Source organism: Cyanistes caeruleus, chromosome 2, assembly GCF_971803275.1.
Source record: "Cyanistes caeruleus chromosome 2, bCyaCae1.hap1.1, whole genome shotgun sequence".
Classification (NCBI taxonomy): Eukaryota; Metazoa; Chordata; class Aves; order Passeriformes; family Paridae; genus Cyanistes; species Cyanistes caeruleus.
The window spans coordinates 51,190,612-51,214,583 of record NC_141702.1 but is presented as its reverse complement, the minus strand read 5'-3'; the positions used below and the strand labels follow the sequence as shown (position 1 = coordinate 51,214,583).

At 37.2% G+C, this 23,972-nt stretch overlaps 1 protein-coding gene and 1 long non-coding RNA gene across 33 annotated transcripts in view; one reads left to right on the top strand and one right to left on the bottom strand.

Moving 5' to 3' along the window:
• The window catches only part of TRDN (triadin), a 232,834-nt gene that overhangs the window by 110,677 nt on the left and 98,185 nt on the right, over window positions 1-23,972 (top strand). For all 32 annotated transcript variants that reach the window (XM_086876943.1, XM_086876924.1, XM_086876942.1 and 29 more), the window contains 3 exons: window positions 1,577-1,612; window positions 2,658-2,720; window positions 3,537-3,599. In XM_086876943.1, the coding sequence (XP_086733069.1) occupies window positions 1,577-1,612; window positions 2,658-2,720; window positions 3,537-3,599 (162 nt within the window). The remainder of the gene's footprint in view (window positions 1-1,576; window positions 1,613-2,657; window positions 2,721-3,536; window positions 3,600-23,972) is intronic.
• Window positions 5,194-8,186, bottom strand: LOC147654804 (uncharacterized). The gene is made up of 2 exons (XR_015283176.1): window positions 7,931-8,186; window positions 5,194-5,920 (listed from the first exon to the last, which is right to left on the bottom strand). It is a non-coding gene; the product is annotated as an uncharacterized LOC147654804 (long non-coding RNA).

Sequence of the window (23,972 nt, the reverse complement as noted above, 5' to 3'; positions counted from 1 at the left end):
TTAAAGAAGTTTCTCTCAGTGGTACCTGTGAGAGGCACCAGTGGGGCCAGATGCAGCTGGGATGTGAATGGAAACTCAGTGACTGCTTCTCTCAGACCTGAGCAAGAGTGTTTGTGTTGCATTAGGCAGCATAATTGGGAAATAGGGGCCACAGGCCTTTAATACTTCAATGTAGTCATCCCACAGAAATTTCATAACAAATATAGACATCTCAAAGCTGTCTGGATGCTCTGAATAATGCAACTTGAGAGCTTGATGGAAGAAAAGTATGTCAGTGGGATTAATTGGTGGAATGACTTGGCAATAAAGATTCTGCAGCCAGGGATGTCATCATCTTTGCTTGTGTTATTGGCAGTAAAAATCCCTGTCTATCTTCCATACAAAGCTTCACTTCTCAAAGCTCCATGCCTGAGCTTGTGGTTTTTAAGATGCATATGGCTCTGAACCTTGCTATGCAACTTAAAGCAGATTTCATGTGGGTTTTTCCAGGCCCCATAGGCATGCAAAATGCTACGAGTTCAAAGGCAGAAATGGTCTCAGATTAAAGAGAATCTTGGTGTTAGGACTTTAGGTTTACAAATTATTCTCATGCAGCACCTAGCACCAGAAATGTAAGAAACCAAAAAAGTCAATCTAACTCACCAGAACTGAGGCATTCAGAAAAAATTGGACATTACAGAAGTCCCAGCAGCACTTCAGCCTCTAGTTCCTGTGAGTAAAGTCTCAAGGAAGGCAGACAGAAAGAAGCTCTTTTTGTCAGTAAATTACACGCTTAATTTTTTTAACAGTTTTGATTAATTTGGGGAGAGTATGCAAATAATTAAACCACATTCTAGACATTAGAGATCTACATTACATGTAGAAATAATCCACTGAATGACTGTGGATTATTAGGTGGCACAGGAAAGTGGTGCTGTTGAACAGCTTTTGTGAAATCTGAAGCTGAAGAGATTTCCATTTTGACCAGACAGGCACAGTCCCTAGCACAAATCTCTGAAGAAGTGAGTCAGAGAGAGAGAGAGAGACAATAGCAAGAATATCAAAGTATACAAAAATATGAATTTCCAAACAAGTTAGTGTTGGAGGAGAACTACTCTGATGCATGATACACATGCCTAAGAAACCTCACAACACAGATGAATTTGTAGCTTGAAGTGTAGTGTGCTCAGAGTTTCAGCAGGAGGAATTAAGCACATAACTCTGAGAGGAACATTCTGTAGAATGCATGTGAGAATTTTTTTAAGACAATGGCAAGGGAAACACATTGAACAAATCTGTTTAAAGCAAGAAAGAAGTGGAGCACATCTATATTATGCTTAATATTAAAACCAATTGTCAGAAAATCAGGAGAAGTATTATTTGAGGGGACCCTGAATATTGATAAATACATTGCCTCCACAATAGGCAAAATAACTTTATTCTTTAAATCAGCATAGACAGACTGTGGAATCCAGGTACTCTACAAATACAGCAATTTTTAAATTTTTTAAATATCAAATACACATATTTCTTTTGGTTAAGGTAAAATGTTGTAAAAATTTTAAATTTTTTCCCTGTATTTATTTTTTCCATGCAGAAGAAAAGTCTACTGTGGAACCTAGAGAAGTGAAAAGTATGTTGCTTTGTTGTTTTTCTTTATTTTTTCATTATCTTCATGTTAGTTTTATGCAAGGGACAGGAGTATATTTTTTTCTTGTATTTGAAAACATTCCTATACCTTAAATATTTTTCAATTAAAGAGAATACTCTTGCTTAAGGTTGCTTATGGTTCTATCTTTTGTAAGATAGTAAAACTTGGTTTCTTATCCACATTTGTCACACTAGAAGATCACAAAAAGAAAACTATATTTTCACTAATTATAGCAATACTCAACATCATGCAGAACAAACTGAAACTAACAAATTTGGCTTTTCATGGATGAAAAATTAAAAGAACACTTAGATTTACTACTCTCGTACTCTTATTTTCTTCACCATCAAAAAGGGGATTCATTTCCCAACGGAAAAATAAGAATTATAACTTTCTCCTATCCTTTACTAAACTCTTAATTTTCTAATTCAGAACATTAATAAGTAATTAAATTGTTTTAAAAAGGAAAAAAATATTCTCCTTATTTCTACTGTTACCTAAATAACTGCCAGATTAGAGGCAGATGCTTTTGAAATAATGTCATATTGATTTTTAGATGGTGCTTTAACTTTCCATGAATAACAGAAGTCCTGTAATGACAGTTTCAAATATTCAATTAATAAAAAGTGTTATAAAGGTATATTGTATATGCAGTTTTTTTTGTGGCATTCTACACTTGTTCCCAAGTACCATGTGCAAGTCTTGCTGTCATTCTGTCAGGTGTTACAAAAGAGGCAGAACAGGTTCATGGCTATTGAGTCACCACAATAAACTCTTAGTTACACCAGTTTAAAGGAATAATCTGGTGTGCATGTTTGTTCCAGTTTTATCCTTAGCACCACATTCACTCTCTGGGTATTAAGCTGTATTTCTGAGCTGCTGGTAATTAAGTGACCAGCTTATCAAATCTTGAACATATTTCAGTTAGTGGATTTCCCATCCCAAAAACATATATACAGGCATACATAAATACATTTGTGTGTTTCTGCATAAAAGTATCCAGCTAAACTTCAATTTCTATTTTTAGAGAAAAAAGAGGAGAAGAAAAAGAGTGATGAAAAGAAGACTACAACTGAAACTAAGATGAAAGGTACAGTTTGGGAACATTTCTTACTGGCCTCATTCAGCTTTTACTCACCTTTCTGGCTCATTTCCTATTGCTTTCTGTAAGGTTAATCCTATGCTTCTGTGTGCATTGTCCTTCTCTGAGTTGCTCAGTCACTTTTTGCATTTGCATGTTTCCCCTTCTTCAGTATCTAATGTCTAATGTGTTCAGCACCCAATATTTCCTAAATCCATTTTAGACAAATTATGTTTGGTGGCCATCTCTGGCCATCTTGGTGGGCTTTGTAAACAGTTTAATGCTGTTACACTGCACTACACAAAACTCATGGGAGATATCACTCAATTCATGGCACATCAATTTCTGAAGGTGGGGTAGATGTATTTATTTAATAGAATCAAAACTGGAACTTACAGTGACCAAACTGCAAAGTCATGGTATCCATCTAAATAATATTTTGATCATGCATTGTCAGAAAGAATCTAAAATTCACTAAGATGTTGCTTCATTCAAAATATTTAAGTCATTTATTATTTTTTAATGATCTCATTGCTACTGAAACTTAAGCTAAAAGGTGCCACATTCACGCACTGATGATTTTTGCCTAACTTTTGATGAATTATTAAGGGTCAAAATTATCCACAGTTGAGGCATACTGATTAATTTTCATTTTCAGCTGATTGCTCATGGCAAGTTGGGTGCAAGTGCTATAAGGGAATAATATGAGCTCCCAAATAAGTAACTTTTTTCAGTATGAGCCCACCAGGACTTGGTTGACTGCATATTTGAGTGTATGATTCAAAGTTTTAGCACATCAAATTACTCTCTTTAATTAAATCTTAGAAAAAACAGGAAAAAAGGAGAAAGCTCATGAGAAGACAGCTGTCCCTGAAATTAAAAAAGCAGGTAAGAAATTGAACTCTGACTCTCTCTGAAGTGATATCTGACTATTTAGTGTAAGCACTTTCAAGCTTTAATCATTTGAGATAAGGGTGTATGTATTTCATTATAATTCAAGAAACCAAGTGGAGATATAGCTAGATAGATACAGATGTATCACAGTATATATATATATATATATATATATATATATGCATTATGTCTGTATTATGTTATATTATAATATTCATATCCATATATTTAATACATGAAATTCTCTGTTCTATTATCTTGGGACTTTTTCAAATATAATTATTTTTAAAATAAATATAAATATATTTACAAATAAATTATTAACGCTTTTTTCATTCATACACTAAATTTATCAAGAGCATAATTAATTTCAAAGGCTACATGGCAGAGTCTGAATGGAAAGCATGTATTTTTCCATTAATTGTTTCACAAATGCAAATCATTTTAAGTAATAAATGGAAATATTACCCTATAAAACTACTAAGTGTAGAAGAAAATAGATAGTTATTGTCTGAATTTTTACTCATGCCCAGAAAAGAAATTTTTAAAAGTTAAAGTTATATTAATATGTTAAACCTAATTGATTTTTTTCATGCATAAAAATATAGATATTTCAATTAGATTAGAAATTAATAATTTGGGTCTTGTTACACTAAAAATTATGCATTTTTCTTCCCCATTATTCCAGTAAATCTGCAAGTATATTTAATGCAGAAATGGGAAAGTATCTCCAGTAAGTGACACAGCTTGCAAAACTGTCTCATTAAAATCAAGGAGATACAAAATGCTCAGTCTAGTGGTTGGTCACCCTCTGAATACCTAGAAACACTGATTCCAATTGGTGCTTTATCTGTCACTTTCTATATAACATTCTATAAGCCCTCAAGTACTCCGATTAACCTTTCTGTAGATTAGTGTAATGCCTAAAGCCATGGAGAAAGGTTCAAAATGGGATAATATTCAGGGCTATATTTACTATGTCCTCAAGGCAAGCCTTATGCTCTGTTTTCTAATTATTTAAATCTGTTGCATGCTATCAAATGCTGAAAGGCTCTATATCCCATTGTTTACTAATATTGTGGGTTACATATGCAAATTTCAATAAGCAACTGGTTTCTTTGCCACTGAATCCTATCTGGTATGCATAATTTTTCCTATGCAAGTGTTTATGGATGGGAAGAGAAATAAATAGTAATTTATGTTTGGGAAAATATAAAAATGCACGAGTTACCTGGGACAACTATCCTGGAAGCCCCATATTTAAATATGTATTTTATAGTAGAGAGTTGTACACACTGGGGAAGGGATAGGGATGAAAGAGAATATTCTTTTCCTAGTTAAGATGCATATTTTAATGTATAAAAACAGCTTTAAAAAGAACATAAGCTAACAATTCAAATACCTTTTGTAATTTTTTTTCTGGTTCTAAGCTTTTATTTCACTTGAGAGTACAGAATTGTAAAAGATTACATTTTACGGCAGAGCTGCAGCCTAAAGTTATTAATATGTTCATCTTCACAAGCAGTTGCTAAATCCAGTGAGTCATCCTACCAATGCTAGAAAGACACAAATTAGACAAACCAAGATATCTGCACTTTTCTGTCACTTTTATTAGCTCTGTAGTTTGCTTCGTTTTTGGAGTTTGCTAGCCTTTGTGTAAGAGGATGGTAATCCATAATGTATTCTAGATACAGGTGTTGCTGTTATTCCTCTTTCAGCTTGTTCTTTGAATGCATGTGCAGTTTCTACCTTTGATTGGCAGCACCCATTGTTATCCCTGAAATGTTTTGAGCCTGAAATAATTGCTATATTTGATCAACAGAACAATAGTTCGTAGTCCAGTCTTTACATCAGGCACCTCGATGTCTGATAGTCTTTACATAATTTGGACAGACACAGAAAATCAACCTCTGAGCACTTGAATCAGCAGAGTAGATAAGCATCCAAAAGCAAAGAACAGCTTCCAGTTTTCTTAACTTTTCCCTTTAAAAGGCTAGACAGAGGCCATTGCATTGAAAAGAAACTCACCCTGGTTTTCAAACTCTTGCATTTCCTCTGAATGCCTCTGATTTATGTCTCATTTTGCTTGCCATAACCTTTGCAATCCATGAAGCTGAGGTGTTTTCAGGGCAAGCTGCCCACACTCATCCCCATACCAGTGGGCAGCTCCTTCTGCTCCGAGGTCCTCCTGGCACCCAAGGCCCACTGCTGCTCCACACCCTTGCATACTTTCTCCCAGAAGGCTCATCTCTGGCTGGAGACCTGTTAACCAGGCATTCCCCATAGAGGAACGGTGGCATGTACAGCCTGTCAGGCTCAAGAGAGAAAGAAAGAGGTGCTCTGAAAGCACTTAGAGATAAAAACATCTCTAAAATAATGTTCTGAGAGAAGCACTTCTCTATATTCCTCTCAATCTCTCTTGCTCTAACAAGAAATGCTTGTAATTGCAAATGCTGCATATATTTGCAGATTAATATTTTAGGTTGTTCCTTTGGTCCAAGAGACAATTTTATCTCTACTGCTACCAGAATGGAGGTTTTTTATTGCTCTTCATTAACTGTATTCCTGTGATATATTTGTTTATTTGCATGCCGGCTCACTCTTTTTCCAATTCTCTCTCCCTCCATTTCTCACTCTTTCTCTCTCTCACTCCCCCCCACTCTCTGCTGCTGCAGAGGATCAAGAGTCATCTAATATGAAATGTTCTCTGTCTTTAGTACAGAGCAAACTGAATGATTCTTAATTAGCTATTAAAAATGCATTGTAGATAAAAGCACATTAATCCTCTGACCTTCAGCTCATACAAAAGCATTGTGTTAATTGTCCTGAAAAATAGATAATTCCATTGTTACAAACTCAGAGGTTTAACTTAAACAAACATAATCATCGGACACAAGGGTCTGGCACAGTCAGACTTCAGAACCTTTGACAAAAATCTATCCAGTGCTACTCTGGATAAAGAAGGAGCTGCATCTCCAAATCCCCCTTAAGGGGCTTGCTAAACCTTGGCAGATATAAGCCTTTGCCAGGCTCTCCCAAAGTTTTTCCTGGTGTTTGGGACACATCAGCCCAGAGGGCTCCGGTCTGCAATCTGACTGAGAAAAGGGTCCCTCTGTGTTATAGCTTTGGTGTCCAAACCCACATGAAAATGACTATACAGAGACTGGTGCTTTCAAGCACTAATAGTTTTCTTGCAGATTTTTTCCTGATGGTCCCTTTCCCAGAGGCTGGAACTTCCCTGCTCCTTCTTGAATCAGCTTTCCTAGAAATGATATTCACACCAGCCTTTGTCTTTGACTGTTGCAAACTCCTTTCCTGCACTGTTTTGCTTCTCAAAACAAATCACATGAGTAAATGAGTTTATAAAGCAATAAAAATGTCAGCCTGGATCATCATACAATTTCCTACTTAAAATTCTGCTTCAAATGTCATTAATGATCTTCCTGTTATTCTTACATTTGTTTGATAACAAATCTTATAACTGCTTTAGAAAGATAGTGTCTTTTTCTCCACTTTCCATATGGGGAAATTCAGGTACAGACATACAGTCCAGGCCAGTTGTCCACATATTTATCTTCTGTTTACACACATCTTCTGAAAGCTGAACCAATGCTAGCTGGATTAGAGATCCCAAGTTTTTGTACACTTTCACTATTTCCCTTGTGATAAACCAGAGATATCAGACAATGCAGCTGATTTCTAGGAATAAAATGGTTTGACTAAAATCATATAGCCTTATCAGCAGGACAAGTGCAAGAATCCCTGGGTTCTGACCTTGGTGACAAATGTTTTAAGGTCATCACACTTAAGTACCTCTCTGAGCAGTTCTGGTGTGCAGATCTACTCATCCCAGATCAAGGAGCATGACCTGATTTCCATTTTCTCGTGTTGGTATCTGCATGCTCCCAACAGAGCCTACAAGCCCTACAAAACAGCATTGGAGCCTCTCCATAAATAAAGGACCTAGCTTGCAGTGGTTGCACATCCATTTTTTGGATGCATCTACCACACAATCACAGAATCATTCTGGTTGGGAAAGACCTTTAAGATTATTGATTTCAACTATTAATATGGCACTGCCAAGTCACACTAAACGGTATCCCTACACATGTGAATATCTTTTAAATACCTTCAGAACTGGTGACTCAACCTTTTCCCTGGGCAGCCAGCTCCAGGGCTTGACCAGCCTTTCAGTGAAGAAATTTTTCACAATATCCAATCAAAACCTCCCTCCTGTCCTATTTCTTAATATTTGAGAGACGAGACCAACACCTGCTTGGCTAGAACTTCCTTTCAGAGAGTTATAGAGAGCAACAAGGTCCTACCTTGAGCCTCCTCTTCTCCAAGATAAACAATCCCAGCTCCCTCAGCCATTCCTAGTGAGGTTTGTGGTCCAGACCCTTCACCAGCTCTGTCTCTCTTCTCTGAACACAGTCCAGTACCACAATGCCTTTCTTGAAGTGAGGTTCCCAAAACTGAACAGAGTTTTCAGGTATGGCCTCAGCCAAGCACAGAGGGACAGTCTCTTTCTTACTCTTGCTGGCCACACTATTGCTGGTGCAGGTCAGGATGCCATCAGCCTTCTTGGCCAGTTGGACACACTGCTGGCTTTTGTTCCATTGGCTGCCTACCAACATCCCCATGTACTTTACTGCCAATCAGTTTTCCTGCCACACTTCCAACAGCCTGTAGCACTGCATGGGGTTGTTGTGACCCAGGCACAGGACCTGTCACTTGGCCTTGTTGAACCTGATACAATTGGCCTTGGCCCATCAATCCAGTCTGTCCAAATCCATCTGCAGAACTCACCTGCCCTCCAGCAGATCAACACTCTTGCGCAACAAGAGTGGTTTTGTCCACAAATTGACTGAGGGGTACTCGATCCTTTCATCCAGATCATTGATAAAGATGTTATTAAGGCAAAGACATATCTATGATGCATGATACCATGTCATATGATTCACACCAGGCAGTGTTAGCAGAAGAGGGGAGTGGTGATGTCTCTCTTTAGATACCACAGTAAATTTTTGCCTCCTGAATAGGAAAAGTCTCTGGGGACTTAAAGTTGCAGACAGACAATGAGATACATATTAATTATGTGACTGTAACAACCGAAAGAAGTCTTTCTGCAGTCATGAAAGAAACAAACTAAAAGTTAATCTTGGACATAAAAGTTGAAATCGGTACCTTATGACTGCCACAAAACTGGAATAACCAGGTTATTCTTGATACTCTATTACCCAGTGAGATCAAGACAGCAAGAAAGTCTCTTTAATTCTGTTTGGAGGAAGAATGTTAGTAGCAGGTAGAGCAGAGCAGAGGTGACCAGACAAGAGCAAGCATGACTGACCAGGTCCCAGCAGCTATTTGCATGGGTTGACCACATGCATTTTCCTTACATGACAGTCCTTGTAATTTGAAAAAAAAAAAAACCACAATGGTTTTGTAGGAAATGGAGGGAGAAGACCATTTTATACACCAATAGTATCTCGTTTGTTATTGTCCTCTGTACAATCAGGAAGATAAATTCCTTCAATAATTTTAAATTCCTGGTCTGAACAACAATTAAAAATAATGCATTTAATTTTGTGACCACCTTAGCTCAGCTTCTACCTTTTCTTGATATATTCTTGATATTAAGTCTTCCATTACAATAAAAAAACACTACTGACACCTGGTGGCAAATTATCTTTTTCTTTCAATCCATATGCCTGAGGGGTTTTTTTGTTGTTTGCTTTCAAATATGGTTATTTAAAAAGAGTTTGCTGAAGTAATGTTGAACCTACTGCTTACCTCCCCATGCTGCTTATCATACTGCTTTCATGGCTAGAAACATGTTAGGATGTCACCTAAATGTGACACTATTCGCAAAAGAATAATTTTGGAATGTAAATACTACTGCCAGAGAAGTAAAAATGAATTAAAATGTATCTTATGACAAAAGCTATAATTAGGGAAAAAAAAGTACTTGGTTAATCCACTGATCTAGAGGAGTAGATTCATACCAAATATACTGAAAACCTTTGGGCTGATTTAATTGCAATAGATTGAATATTTCATTGGGGATACAAATGCTGATCCTAAGCTTTTCCTGATGAGCAAATGGGTTCTACTTGCACACATTTGTAGAAAGATATCTCTGTTGCCTCTCAAGAACAAGGCTTGAAACTGCTCACTCTACCCTTCCCACTGCCAGGAGTGTATTTCCAGCTGAGTGTCTGACAACTTTAAGCAGCCCAGTTTGGACACTGTGATGTGTCTCTTGTTCCCTTGTGTGAGTGGTGTCACAGGACAGATGTCAGCAGATGGAAGGGTGATGTGTGTTTTCGGAGGAGGCCACAATATAGGATCTGTAACAGCCAGTGAGATGTAGAGAATGTCACAATTTAGGTTGCTTGCAAAGAAAAAATGGAATTGTGAAAAAAAGAACAAGAGTCTAAAGTATTTTGAAAGTGGTTTGTCCCATATAGAAAATGAAACATGTTTATTCACAAATTTTCGTGTGGCTTATTAAACAAAGCGTGAGGAAAAGATAAAAAACTGAGTCATGAAGTGGAGTACACATATAAGTGCTTTCATGCATTTTGGATCGACCAGACCTGTTTTCAGAATGACAGCTAGTAGAAAGTAGAAAAGTAGGAGTTTTGAGTGGTAGAACCCTGTCTTACTGGTTCTTTTACCTTTTTTTTTTAATGACAAAAAGACACTGTATTGAGTTGACCCTGGCCAGCTGCTAAACACCCACACAGCCACTCATTCACTCCCTTTTTATCAATATGATGGGGCTGAAAACAGGAAGAGCAAAAGTGAGAAAACTCATGGGTTGAGACAAATTAATAAATAAAATAAAGAGGAAAAAAACAAATTATGTAATCACTAACCACCCTGCCAAGCAGACTGGTGCCCAGCCAGTTGGAGCAGAGGACACCCTTCCCCTGTTCTTCCTCTACTCTCAATTTTTATTGCTGAGCATAGCATTATATGATAGGGAATACACCTCTGGCTAATTTGGTTCAGATGTTCCAGCTGTGTCCTCTCCCAACCTTTTCCCAGTTCCCAGTAGGTGCAGACAGAGTGGGAAAAAGAAAATTCTCTGATGCTGTACAAGTACTGCTTGGCAATAGCCAGAACTCAGGTTTGCTAAAAATATCTGAGTAACAAATCCAAACCAAAACATCATAGAGGCTGCTGTGATGAAAATTAACTTCTCTCTCCCAGCTAAACCCAGAATAAGAGCCTACAGTTTGCATTTATTTGCAGCTAGATTTAGAAAGACTAGCAGAAAAGACAAATGTAAAAATTCAGCAACGGAAATATTAAGAAATGAGTTGCTTTGTGATTCCTCATGCATAAGAATGTATAAGAGCAATAATTAAGGAAACACGGTGTTTTATGAGTTGAGAGCAGTTTTAGGAATAAACCACACAAAAAAACAAAGGAGGGACTTAAGAACCTATAAGGAACTATATGATCCTTCTCTAGGGTGTTTCTACAAATATTCTTTCAACAGCTTTCTATGCTAGACCATCCACTTAGGATGGTTCATCCACTTACACATTTCTGCAGAGGTTTGGCTTGTTGTGGGTTTGGTTTGTGTAACCCTTAGCAAAGCCCCTGACTTTGAGTTCATCTTAATTATGATTCCAATTGATATGATATAATGATATTATATGAATCAATGCCCATACACCAATGTCTATAAAAAGCACCTAGTTTTCCTGGATGGACGACTGCAGTTTCAGGTTTCATCTCCTCTACTATAGGCCTGTAATCCATTCCTGACTAATAACTTGCTCATGACCCTATTATGCATGTCGGGCCCATTCTGATTTTTCCTTTCCTGCTGCTCTTCTCCTGGATCCTATTCATAATTCACTTGCAGTTTCCTGACAGTTTTTCATTAGTAGATGCTTCTGCTTTCACAAAGTATGCACACAGCCATCAGCACTGGTAGCACTAGCCCACAGAAATGCTGAAGTAGGATTCCTGCACAGTTACCAGCAAGTGATGTAATTTACTCCTTTTTCTCTTACACAAACAGGGCTTAGGGGCATCTTCTGACTTTGATAAAAATGTCCTGTTTGTGGGGCTTTGTACAACAAAATCACAGAAAGAGGAGATGGAAATGACCTACTAGGTCTTCTAATCCTTCCTTCTGACATTGCAGGATAATTCCTTACAGAATAACTTCAAGTGCTTTAGCCAGTTTAGTTCTAAATGTCTGAAGTAACTAGGCCTCCATCAATTTCCACAGAAGATTATTCTACAACCTTATAGATCTCACAGTTAAGAAGTATTTCATTCAAGTATGCCTAAATTTTCCCTTGCTTAATTTTATCCCATTACTCAGAGTTATGTTCTCTTGTGACACCCAAATATAGTCTTTCTAACCTCAGGGCCCAGTTCCCTACTGTTTCATGTTACATTGGCACTTACATTTACATCTGGAAGGTAGCTTTAAAACTGACAAGGTGAATGGAAAATTGAGGTTGATACTTTTTCATACAGACGTGAAATTATAAACCTTGTACCAGGGGACACTGACCATGGCCACATATCACCTGTCTATAAAGCACTGAAGAGAGTGAAAGTTGCATGTCCAAATTGAAGAAAGAACAAAAGAAAATCATTTGAGTTATTTACAAAGTAAGGAATTTATTATTTTATTTTATTTTTAACATAGAAGAATACAATAGTCAATTCATCTCTTCAGAAAGAGGTGACTTGGTTATTGTAGATACTAAGTACCTTTACAGAAAAAGAAAAAAAAATATATTCTGGCTACAATAGCTCCCTTTAACATAGTAGGGACAGCTAAACAAGAATGAATGACTGGGATCTGAAACTAACTGAATCCAGACTGAAAATGAGGTGCATGTTCTTAACACTAAGAGTGATAAACTACCACAGCACAGGGTGGATATTGCTTTCCCTGGTGTCTGCAGAAGATGATTGTTTACCTAATGAAAAATACACATCAGCTGCAAAGGTGCCTAGCTGAAATATAGGAGTCTCTGACAACAAAATGTCAGACTAGATAGCTTGATGGTGTGTTCTAGCCTTGAGTATTACAAAGGTATACCCTCAGAGATATACATAATAAGCTAAAAGAGAATATAGCAAAGAGTTAATGCAGGAATGCAGCTGGAGAAAACTGCCTTGCAGGTTCATTGGAAAAACAGAAATTCCTTTCTGCATTACTTTTATAAGCCCCTTTAAGCTGAACACGTGACTGGTAGTCATTCTCTAAGTACTTAGTCTTCCATGGAAAATAGAAAAGCCTGCTTTCCTAATTGATATTTCCAGAAATCCTCAAGGCAGATATGGCTATTTATTAAATATCAAATTGTATCTCCCCAAACAGATAAAAACAAAAGAATAAAAACAGGCTCACAGTGAGGGAGAAGGGAAAAAAATCTGGCAGAATAGAGATGCAAACACAGCAGAAAGGCAATTCCCATGGTCTCCATGTGACTTGCTGTTAAGGGAGTCTCCTCCTGAAAAAAGAAAAAAGGCATTTCAAATGTGTCCTACACCAAAACTTCAAAGCACTCAGTGGACTTTGAATTCTCTGCTCCATCATCATCAGTGATTGACAACATGATTTCAAAGCATGTCTAAAGATGCAGTATGTCACCTGGTGGATATACAAACATGTCACAGAAGGCCAGATATAACTCCCATTGATTTTCTGTGAGAACTGAGCTCCTAAACACCTCCTCTGCTTTTGTGAAAATGAACAGAGGCTGCAAAGTCATCATGGTGTTTCTGTCCATATTACCCATTGAAAGAGTTTTTCAACTGGGAATGGTAAAATTATCTATACCAAAAGAAAACCAAACATTTGTGCCATTCCAGGACACAGTTAGAATTCAAGAGATAGAAATTAGATGAAATTAAAAGAGAGGAAGTTAGAAAAAACCTTTTCCTGCCTTCCCCTTGTCTCTCCTTCACATCACAATATGAACTGACTCAGTCTAAGACTGGCTCTCCACTGCAGTTGATGTGTTGACTCTCAGGTGAAAGACTCATCTCCTCTTTCCTTTAATAGGAATCAGCTTTAGTGGAAACTGATCCTTTCCCATCCTTGCCCACAGTCATGTGAAAAAGGGAGATTTTCGTAAACCCTTAATGTTTGATTAGTCTGTCCATGTCCCAGGAGAACTGAGACCCTAGTGCCCAAGCAGCCTGTCAGTGTCCCATTATGGGCGCTCTTCAATGAGCATTTCACCAGATCAGAGGGTGCTTTGACTGACTTGTCCAGGGTCACATGCCAAACAGAGAGATTCCCTTCTGGATATCCACATCATTACCTCTGCCAGTGACTGCTAGCACCCATTAGGGGCTCACATTAACAGCTCACAGAATAGAATTACATTAATAAAATTGTGACAGGTTTAGGCTGAAGAATTGCCAGTTATAGTGTGTGACTGCAAAAGTGCATTCAAAGCAATATACTAAAAAGATGATCAGAATGCACTGAGCATTGCTCTTACCCAGTATGTGTCCCTGTAGGGGAGAAGAGAGGTTCAGGCCATTGAATGAGCCCAGACAGAGTCTTCCCTAACTTCTGCCAATTCTTAATTTACTTTTGTATTATTTATGTACATTCAGGTGGAGCTCAAGTGAGTTTAGTCATACATCTATACCTTTACTCAGTGAGAGGTGGTGGTACCTCGATGGTGGGTATCTCAGTATAGTATCTGAGATAGTCTTGGGATTGGGACATGCATCAGTCCAAGGAAAGCGATTTCATCAGTGTTGCTGACTCAACAGCAGGTCTTCTTCCTTTATCTCTTGTAGTTTTCACCTCTTCTGAGGCTTATCGACTATAAAGTACCTCTGAGTTCCCTCCTGTGCAAGGGTTTTGACAGAATCTGGCTGCAGTCCCCACTCCCCTCCACCCTCTGTTTAGTCCCCCTCAGGTTGTATTGTGTGGGGGAGGTTGGGTATGTTGACCATGTTCCATCCAGGGAGTACCAACAGTATTCTCCCCTGTAATTTCCATACAGGAAATCTTTTCATTTACATGCCCCCTGCCCCACCCCCCCATGTGTTGTACAAAATAATTGCCAGCACAGGAAAAGGTGAGTATTCACTGTCTGAGGCAGCTGCCCTGACCATGAAGTGTTAGTAGCAGACAAATAAATGCAATGCACTTTTCAGTGGCCCTTTTGCCAACTATTGGGACTTGAATGCTTTTAAGTCAATGCTGAATATTTCTCCATCCAGATCTGATATTCTGTGTTTGCTCTTTTCCATCTTGGACTACACAAAGTAGGATGATATTTGAGAGAGGCAAATGCTGAATGATGTTGGTAAGATCTGGCTGGCAAACAATTAGAAACATCAACTCTTTAATGAATACAGATAAAAGGGAGGAGGCTTGGGTTTGCAGTACCACTCACTTTTTGATGAGTTGGCAAGAGAACCTTCCTTGAGTGAAGCAGAGGAGTAATTTAGTGTCTGACAGGCAACCTCTTCTGACACTGTATTCTCAATCTCATAAAGACTTTTTTTGGGAGATATGATACTAGAAATAATCAAGCTTGAAGGTGATAAATAATCTAAAGTCCACACAGGCAACCAAAAAAACAGTTTGCTTGTGGACTTTCAGATATGCAGAAAGAACTACCTGGGCTGTGCAGCAGCTGGGTGGCATAGCTTTAATTTAAGAATCTAATTTATTTCATCAAACCTCTTTATGCTGTTCTGGGGATTAATGTAATGTTTATTTTTCCAATCACATCCAGAAATAACAGGATTAGAACATGCCTATGTCTCAAACAATACAAAGTTAATCTCTTTAATGAAGGAAAACTGTTCTATGCCCTAAAAATAAGATGTCTATCTGAGTCAGCAGGCCAGATATTTGGGATAATTATTCTATGTTAAATGTCCACGTACAGATACATCCACGGGGTTGAAATGATATAACTATGCAGTACTATTTTGTGCTGTTGCTAAATAGAAAAGTTCATGGCTTGACTCACAGCTAAAGTCAGTCAGGAGGAATCTTCAGCGTCTGAGATCCTGAAAAAGATTTTCCTTCTTTTCTTTTGCTTTGCACTTAAAGAGAAAAAAATTATTTTTTTTGCCTTGACCTTGAAACAAAGCTTTAAAAGCTTTTACTAAATTTTGATGAGTACATGTTAGATAAAGACATTCATGTCACTGAATTGGAAGTGTACCTCAGTCTCTTGTATGCCTTTCCCCTATGAAGATTCATAGATCAGAGGTATTTCTGACTTAAAATATAAGCCTTTACACTTCACTTTTAGTTATGATTGTTTAACATTTCAGTAAATATTCCCAATGGCTGTGCTTGTTTTCCTGATGTGTTTTTCAAGAAGCAGAGCCAATTTTGTGGTTTGCTATATGTAACTCTGAGAGACTAAGTCAGATAAGTTATTATTGAAAGATTAGGAAAATGGAATAGGCAAATGCTCTTTAACGGAAGAGCCATACATAACTGTAGTCATAAAAGCATTGATTTTTAGCTTGATTACAGTATGTTCTGCATGAAGTTGTTTTCTCATAGATTCTGCCTCACTTACGAGTGTAATTAGAGTAGTGTGCTACCTATGAAGATGAATGGATGGACATTTCATTATTTAAGATTTTCCTTTTCACAGAGTGAGAATGTTGACAACATCTGTATTCAGTGATATGAAAATATCTTCTTCCTGGTTATAATGTCTATAGATGCCATCTGTACATCCATCTATCTATCTATCTATCTATCTAGCTAGCTAGCTAGCTAGCTAGCTAGCTATCCATCCATCCATCCATCCATCCATCCATCCATCCATCCATCCGACAGAAAGAAATGGAAATGTGTTAAGAAGTACAGAAAGAGATATCACAAGGATGCATAGCATACATGCACTTAACAAAACCTGTTCTAACCCAAATTTCTCTTCTGAATCAAACACCATTGGTGTTGAGATTTATGAAGAAAAAATTGGAGTACGTCCCCCAGATGTTTCAAGGAAAGATAAAAAATGCTCAAGAAAATTCTTGTCTCTTATAGTATTCATACTAATTCAAATGACAGGTTATTCCAGGTAAATATCTGATTCCTAAGTTTTAGGAAGTGATGGTATTACTCACATTTGCTACATAAAAAACCATTACCTTTTCTTGAAAGGACTACAGTTTCTGTAATTAGCTACACTTACAGCTTCCTGTGTGTGGATGACTGCAATCCCATATCATGCTTCTGAGTTTTGCTTTCTCAAACCATGACTGATGAACACAGAAAATAATGTAGAAGCATAGAACATTTTAGGCTGTAAAAGACCTTTAAGCTTATTGAATTCAACCTTAAACCCATCACTGCCAAGTTCACCACTAAACCACGTCTCCAAGTGAACACACATACACTTTAAATACCCCCAGGAATTTAAACACCTCATTTCCCTGGGCAATCTCTCACAATGCTTGAGCATCCTTTTTGCAAAGAAATCTTCCTTAATAGCAAATCTAAACATCCTCTGGCACAACTTGAAGCCATTTCCTCTTGTCCCACTGCTCATTATCTGGGAGAAGAGATCCCCATCTTGCTGCAATCTCCTTTGAGGTAGTTGCAGAGAAAGTGATAATGTCCCCCTCAGAGCCTCCTTTACTCAAGGTTAAACAAACCCATCTCCCTCAGCTGCTCCTCACAGAGCTTGTGCTTCAGACCTTTCACCAGCTCCATTGCCCTTCTGTGGACTCATTCCAGTCCCTTAACGATTTTTAAGAAGTCAGGAGCACAAAATTGGAGAGAGGATTTGAGGTGCAGCCTCACCTGTAGTGAGTACAGGGAGATGATCCCTGCCCTAGTATGTCTAGCCACAGGATTTCTGGTACAAACCAGGATACTGTTCATGCATGAACATGTATTTAACATGAACGAATTTTTACCTGCTCTGCAGCAGGAGAAACTGAATCCATTCCAGCAATTACAAAGTAGAAAGGCGAAATCACCAATTAGTGGAACCATGAACCACTATTATACTTGAAATTGGCCATTCCCCAAGTGCAGGCTTTTTCTTACTGTAACTGAATCACTTGTCTGCTCACATCCCTCCTATATTTGCTTTATTTCTTGCTCTATTGAACGAACCCTTTTAATGATCTTGGGAAATCTGTTTGCGATTACATTTAGTGTTTCATCCATGTGCATTGCCAAAACACTTTCTGAAAAGCTCTGGGGCTTTAGGTTGCTAACTGCTTCTGATGCTCTGGTACCCAGGGCTTGCAGGCACTCATTGGCTGCACAGAACATAGAGCTGCCTGGAGAATGGTGATAGACTTGATGGTGTGAGGAGACACTGCAGAGAGAAACAACACCTCCACAGGTTGGTGATCAGAAGGGACTTGGACACATCAAAGAAATTTAGAAACTATCAAAAAGCCTGCTACTGTGAGTGGAGAAGAAATAGATACAGTGCTGAGGTGAAAAGCCTTTTCACCTATTTCCTTCTCAGAGAGTGGATTGAAATTTTTGTCTGTCTTTCTTGCTTCAGTGGAAAATTATCTGTCTACATTTAAGAGTACTAATTTTGATTTTCTGTTGTAATCAACAACAGAGGAATTTTAGTTAGCTGACTCCTTTTTCATTGCCCTACACTATTCAAGCATCTTTATGTGCCACATTGGTTATCAGTTAATTTTAAAATTTTTATCTTATAGTCCAGTCTCATGTTTCTTGAGGAAATTTTATTTTAACACCCAGAAGCTCTGCATATGCCATTTTACCCAGCTAAAATAACATTATTTGCAGTTTCCCTTTTTTTGGCATGGCAAAATCTCTGCAGGCAGAAGATAGAAATGCAAAACCTGCAGTCTGGGATTCAAGGCTTACCGGTCCCTGCCAATGAACTTCCCTGTTATTCCCATTATTCTCAAAGCAAGCTAGTTAAACTCTGGTCAGAGATTTTATTGTTGTCATGTAATGGGTCAGGAACAGCTCTAAAGTGGTAGTGGCACTGCACCCTGTGCACAACTTCAGCCCCCATTGGTGAAATGAGGCGCCTTTCTCATGCCCACCAAGAAATGTTATTTTGGAAAGGCAAGAAGAGTTTTTGCCAGAAGTTGTCACAGAGCATATGGTTATATCATGCTCAGTGATTAAGACAGGGTATAAAATCAAGTGTTAGCCCAAACACAGAACTTTGCATGTGGAAGAGATGTTGATCTTTCTAAATAGCTCTTTTATGCTGTCAAATTTTAGGGGTTCTGGCATGTTAAAAATTTAATTGTAGATTAGTATAAGCAGTTTTGATAAAACCTTCACAGATTTTAAGTCTACTAAGAAGAAGAAATATTTTTTCTTTATTTCATTGTTGTATGGAATTTTTACAGTCTTTATGGTAAAATGGAGACATTACTCCAGAAAGGGAAGATACTCTGATACAACACCCCCATAGGTAGGCATCTGTTGTTTCAGAAGTGACTGAAATAAAAATTTAAAAAAGTATTCCAAAAAGCTTTTAGATGTGGTAAGGTAAAATTTACTTCAGTAATACCACATAATTAGTGAAAAATTATCAAAAATAATATAAATTAAAAAGCAACTTGGTAAGAAATCCTTAAAGACACTTTAAGAATGAACACTTCTCAGAATTGTTGGAATATTAGTTGAAATCAATACTGTGTTGTGGAAAATAATTTTAAGAACTTCAAGTAAATTAAAAAAAAAAAATATTAAACCACAGTATATTTTAACAGAAGGTTTCACAATTCAGTGTTTAATTGCTATATGCTCAACCACAGTTAATTTTGAAAAATGCTCAGCTATCTGGGGTGTGTTCCTCTTTTATCACTGTAAACCACATTAGCTTCAAATTGTGCCACTTAATAAATAGTTTCTAAATTCTGGTACATCTGCTAGCCTGGGAGCAGACAGCAGTGAGACTGGTCTCCAGGCGACTTTAATTATGTTTTCCATTCACTTGATGGAAGTTCTCAGCCATCAGATGCCACCTGCTATCATTTTTATTTCCAGTCATATGAACTCTTGCTCAGGGCAGCAAAGGGAACCTTAGCTGTCATTCTTGTAAGGTGCAGTGTCATGAAAACTCTGTTGTTGTATTGTACTTGCAAGGCCAGGACCAAGCTCCAAAAGCCTTTACACGACTGACTGTACTTTGGTGGGTAAAAACTGCCAAAAACAGGGGTTTTTGTTTTTATTTCTGAAAAACCAACACAGTTTGGACTTCAAAGAACTGGAAAATATTTTTTTAATTTATTTTCAACACAATTCTTTCTGATTCTTGAAGTTTCTCTTAATTTTTCTGCCGTCTTTTCTTTTTATTCTCCCGCTTTTAATCACAAGATGAATTAAATACCTATGTCAAAATAAATGATAGAGCCAAGAAATGAGGGAAGATTTATGTGAGTCTCATTAGGAACATTCTGCTTGTTAGAACTATGGTCGTATTGTGTGAGGCATTTTCATCACACAACCTATTTTCTGTGTAGACCATTAGCCAGACAGTGGGGTTTGATTAAGTCCATTCTAGTATGTGATCATCAGGTAAAAACCAGCAGAGGTTGAGAGTGTTAGCTGAGGTTTCGGGTGAGAATTCCTCCTTCAGTAAACATTGCATTCAGTAAACATTAAAATGTTCAACATTTTAATTTTTTCTTTAGTTTTTGATTCAGTGAATCATATCCTCCAGAGGCACCTGTAATTCTTCACAGCAATTCCCCATGGTCTTGGTTTTTAGTCCAGATCAGCAGCAAAGGAATCTATAAGTTGACACAATGCTTAATTAGGATATTAGCTACCATTCAACTAGGACACTGTGGTTGCCCACTGATGTTGAAAATAGTTTCTGTTTTGATATTTGATATTTGATTTTGTTATTTTAAATTTGTTATTACCAACATGTTTTTTGTAGGCCTCCAAATAAAAAGGCTCTTTTAGATACAACATATCTGAATTAGAATGTTTCTAATAATTATAAGGGTTTTAGCTGCTATTTTAACATGGTGCATCATTATCTGAGCTATCAATATACTGACTCTGAAATACTCATGTACCTGAATAATATTTTAAGATATTTTTAATACCCTTAGGAATGTTTGAGTGAGAGATTTCTAGAAAAAAAGGCACAGAGAAGCCCTTCAAGAGAGCACAATTCAAGAACCATTTATTTCCCAGAACTTCCTTTTAGTTATCAAAATTATAGATTGCATGGAGCTGTTGAAGATTTCCTGTTCTGAAATGTACAATGTACACTGTATTATAATTCCATTGTTAAAAATGTGTGAAAGTTTTGTTAACCCCAGATCTGGAATTCACTTCAGAGCAGTGTTTGAAATATTCCATTTTGGAAGTTTGTCTAAACTCAAACCACCAAACTCTGTACCAGAGCACTGGGGCATCCTTGTCTAATAGCTTATTACCAACCTCCTTGGGACTCACTGCCATGAAAGGCACTATATAAGCTTAGAGGGATTTATATTCTTGCCCCATGTGTAGTTTAGATGTCATTTGTAGTTTCTGTGTACTGGTAGTTTACTTCAAACGAATGCTGATTGAGGCCTGAGGAAACGATCAAGCTATGTGCTAAAAAGAGGCAAAAAAATAAAATACTGCTTTGCTGTTCTACTGAGATACATCTGTGCTGGCTGCCAAATGCTCATTCCTAGTTTGAATTCAAAACTGATCACTTTAGCCTGTAGAGATAAGAACAAAGTCAGATCATATTTGTTTAAATATTTGGTGGTTTTTAATAAAATATTTTTTTAAGTACTATTGTACTTTAGTCCTTCAGAAGAGTCAATAAAAGAAGAACCTGTTCATTCACCTGAGGAAAGCTTGTATAAGCATGTTTACTTTTTGAGAATATAGACCAGAATACAATTGTCCTCAAACACCTTCAGCGAATAACTGTAAAAAGAAAAGGGTGCTTCACAGTGCTCCACAGATGATGAATTATTTCATCAGCTTAGCCTTTTAAAACCAGTTGTAGGTTTTTTCAAGAAAAGAAAATTGATAGGGTTGTCTGAGCTACCCAGTCTTTGAATTGCACAGTATTTGGATGGTTTACAGGAGCTCTCTAAGAAGACCTAAATATCAAATGTGTCTTCAAAATTTTCTGAAGAAATTGGCTTTTTTTGGAAACTTCTCTTCTTAACCAACATGAAAAAAATATACCCACTGAGAAGCAAGAGAACATATTGCTGTTGTTTTCAAGAAAAAGACATAATGAATATTAAAACCCAATTTAATATAAGCTATGTTCCCAATCACACTCCCATAGTTTAAAAGTTAAACCCTAGTCCTGTGCAAGGTACCAGTGAAAGAGACAAATTTCACATTGTCTGAGATTGCAACAGTATGACTCATTGGTCAGTTTATTTTTTGGTGCTGTTTTCCATTGAGTTGATAAGTTGTGTTAATTGTGCCTTATAGAAGGTAACCATATTTAGGGACTTCAGAAGTCCTGATCAGTTTTCCCTCCTTCTGTAAGATCCACCAGATGTTCATTTCTTTGCAGCTAGGTCATTTATTTCATTGAAGTGTGTAGATGTAAATGCTATAAAGCTTCAAAGGTACTTCCATAGTTCAAGGTCCTACACAATCTCCTCTGGACAATTTTCTGTAAATCTCTCCAGACTAGATGGATAAGTATGGCTTCAGAAATCAAATGTGAGACACTTTGGCTTGAAAAGAATATCCTAACACTATTTACATTTTCATATTAATATGTGCTATTGAAATAAATTATTCGTTACTTTTCTACACTCTAAAAACAAAAACAAAAACAAAAAAAATACACAAACCCACCAAATTGTAAGATTTTCTTACTGGAAAAATTGTCCAGCTATTTACTATATTTATTATATGTTATATATTTCTGATGATGGGAAAACACATATCAATGTGTTTTCAAAAACATATATATATCTTTCAAAATAAATTATGGGCTTAAAATATACGAAAGTATGTTGCCCTAATAAATGGCAACTTATATTAAAAAAGGAAATAAAGAACTTGAGGGCTTTATTTGGATCCAGTCTGTTATTGTAAATGATGCTCTCAATTTATTTATTTTTTAATAACCTCCAGCAAGGGAAGATTATTGTGATAAATGTTTCATATTGTTGCAATATATACCTTTCAAAATTTCCATATCTGGCAACTAATAGGCACTTCTTGAAGGCTTCAATAGGCTCCTTAGCCAGATAACATGGCTGGAAGCTGCTTCATGATTAATTTCATCTAAATGTGGTAATTATCATACTTTGAAGTAATGCCTGCAGAACATGCTTTCACAGAGAGTTAGTGGAAGCAGAGGATTAACCCAGAAATATTTCAGTTCAGAGCAGTATATCACCCAAGTAGAAATATATTTTCTTCCAAATTTTTCAAGATTATTAAACTACTTGGCAGTCATTTGCATTACCTTATCTCATATCAACTTCTCCACAGCAATTTAGAAAGCAAGAGAAACAGAATTATTTGTATTATTAGCAGTAATGGGATAGTCTTGGGTTTGCAAGCAATTTAATTTGACAGGTTCTGCCCTGAAGTATTTCTTATATTAATGTTCAAGAGCACAATTCATTTATCATTCATATATGTTGTGGACATAAGCATTATCCTGCTTATATTCCTTATATTCCTTATATTCCTTATATGCCTTATATTCCAGGCACCCTATAGCTTATTAGAGAGGATGTTAATTTCCTTATAGTCATCCAGGGGAATACCTTCTACCCTTTGCATGCCTTCTTCCTCTATGCATGCCTTTGTTCCTGTCTCACAGGATCTCCACGAATAATTTCTTGGTTGTACAGGTCAGACTAGTGAAAAGGGCATGTGAAGCACCAAGAATGCTTCTAAAACTGGGTGATTTTTTGCCCAGTTAAAAGCCCTGAGGTAGAACAGCACCAAGAATAATAATGGAGAGAAGCTATCTCTGCGTATTTCTGCACACTTATCATCAGTAAAGATTCCAAATCTCTCGGCCATCAGAAAAAAAATTCCTGAAAAAAAAAACTGTACAAAAATCCTACCTTAAGTGAGACTGAATAGCCTAGTTAAGTCTTTCCAGTAGATTGCCTGGCCATGCTGCATTTTGATACAGCTAAGACATTTCAATTCTATTCAAGTCAACCAGGGATGAATTTTGCCAGCTCTTACATGGGCTGGGTTAGGACTGAGTTTCTCCAGGTTCAAAATGTGTTAGGCATAAAATCTTCTGCACTAGGCCTTAGATGTGTGATTGCCAACAACTGCAGGAGAAAAGTGCCTTTCATTATGTCTCTGCTCTTGGGCTGCTAGCACATCCTCCCTTGTGTCTCTGACAGCGTGCACGTGGTGAGCCACCACAGCTCAGCTGCTGCATGAAAGCCATGGTGGTA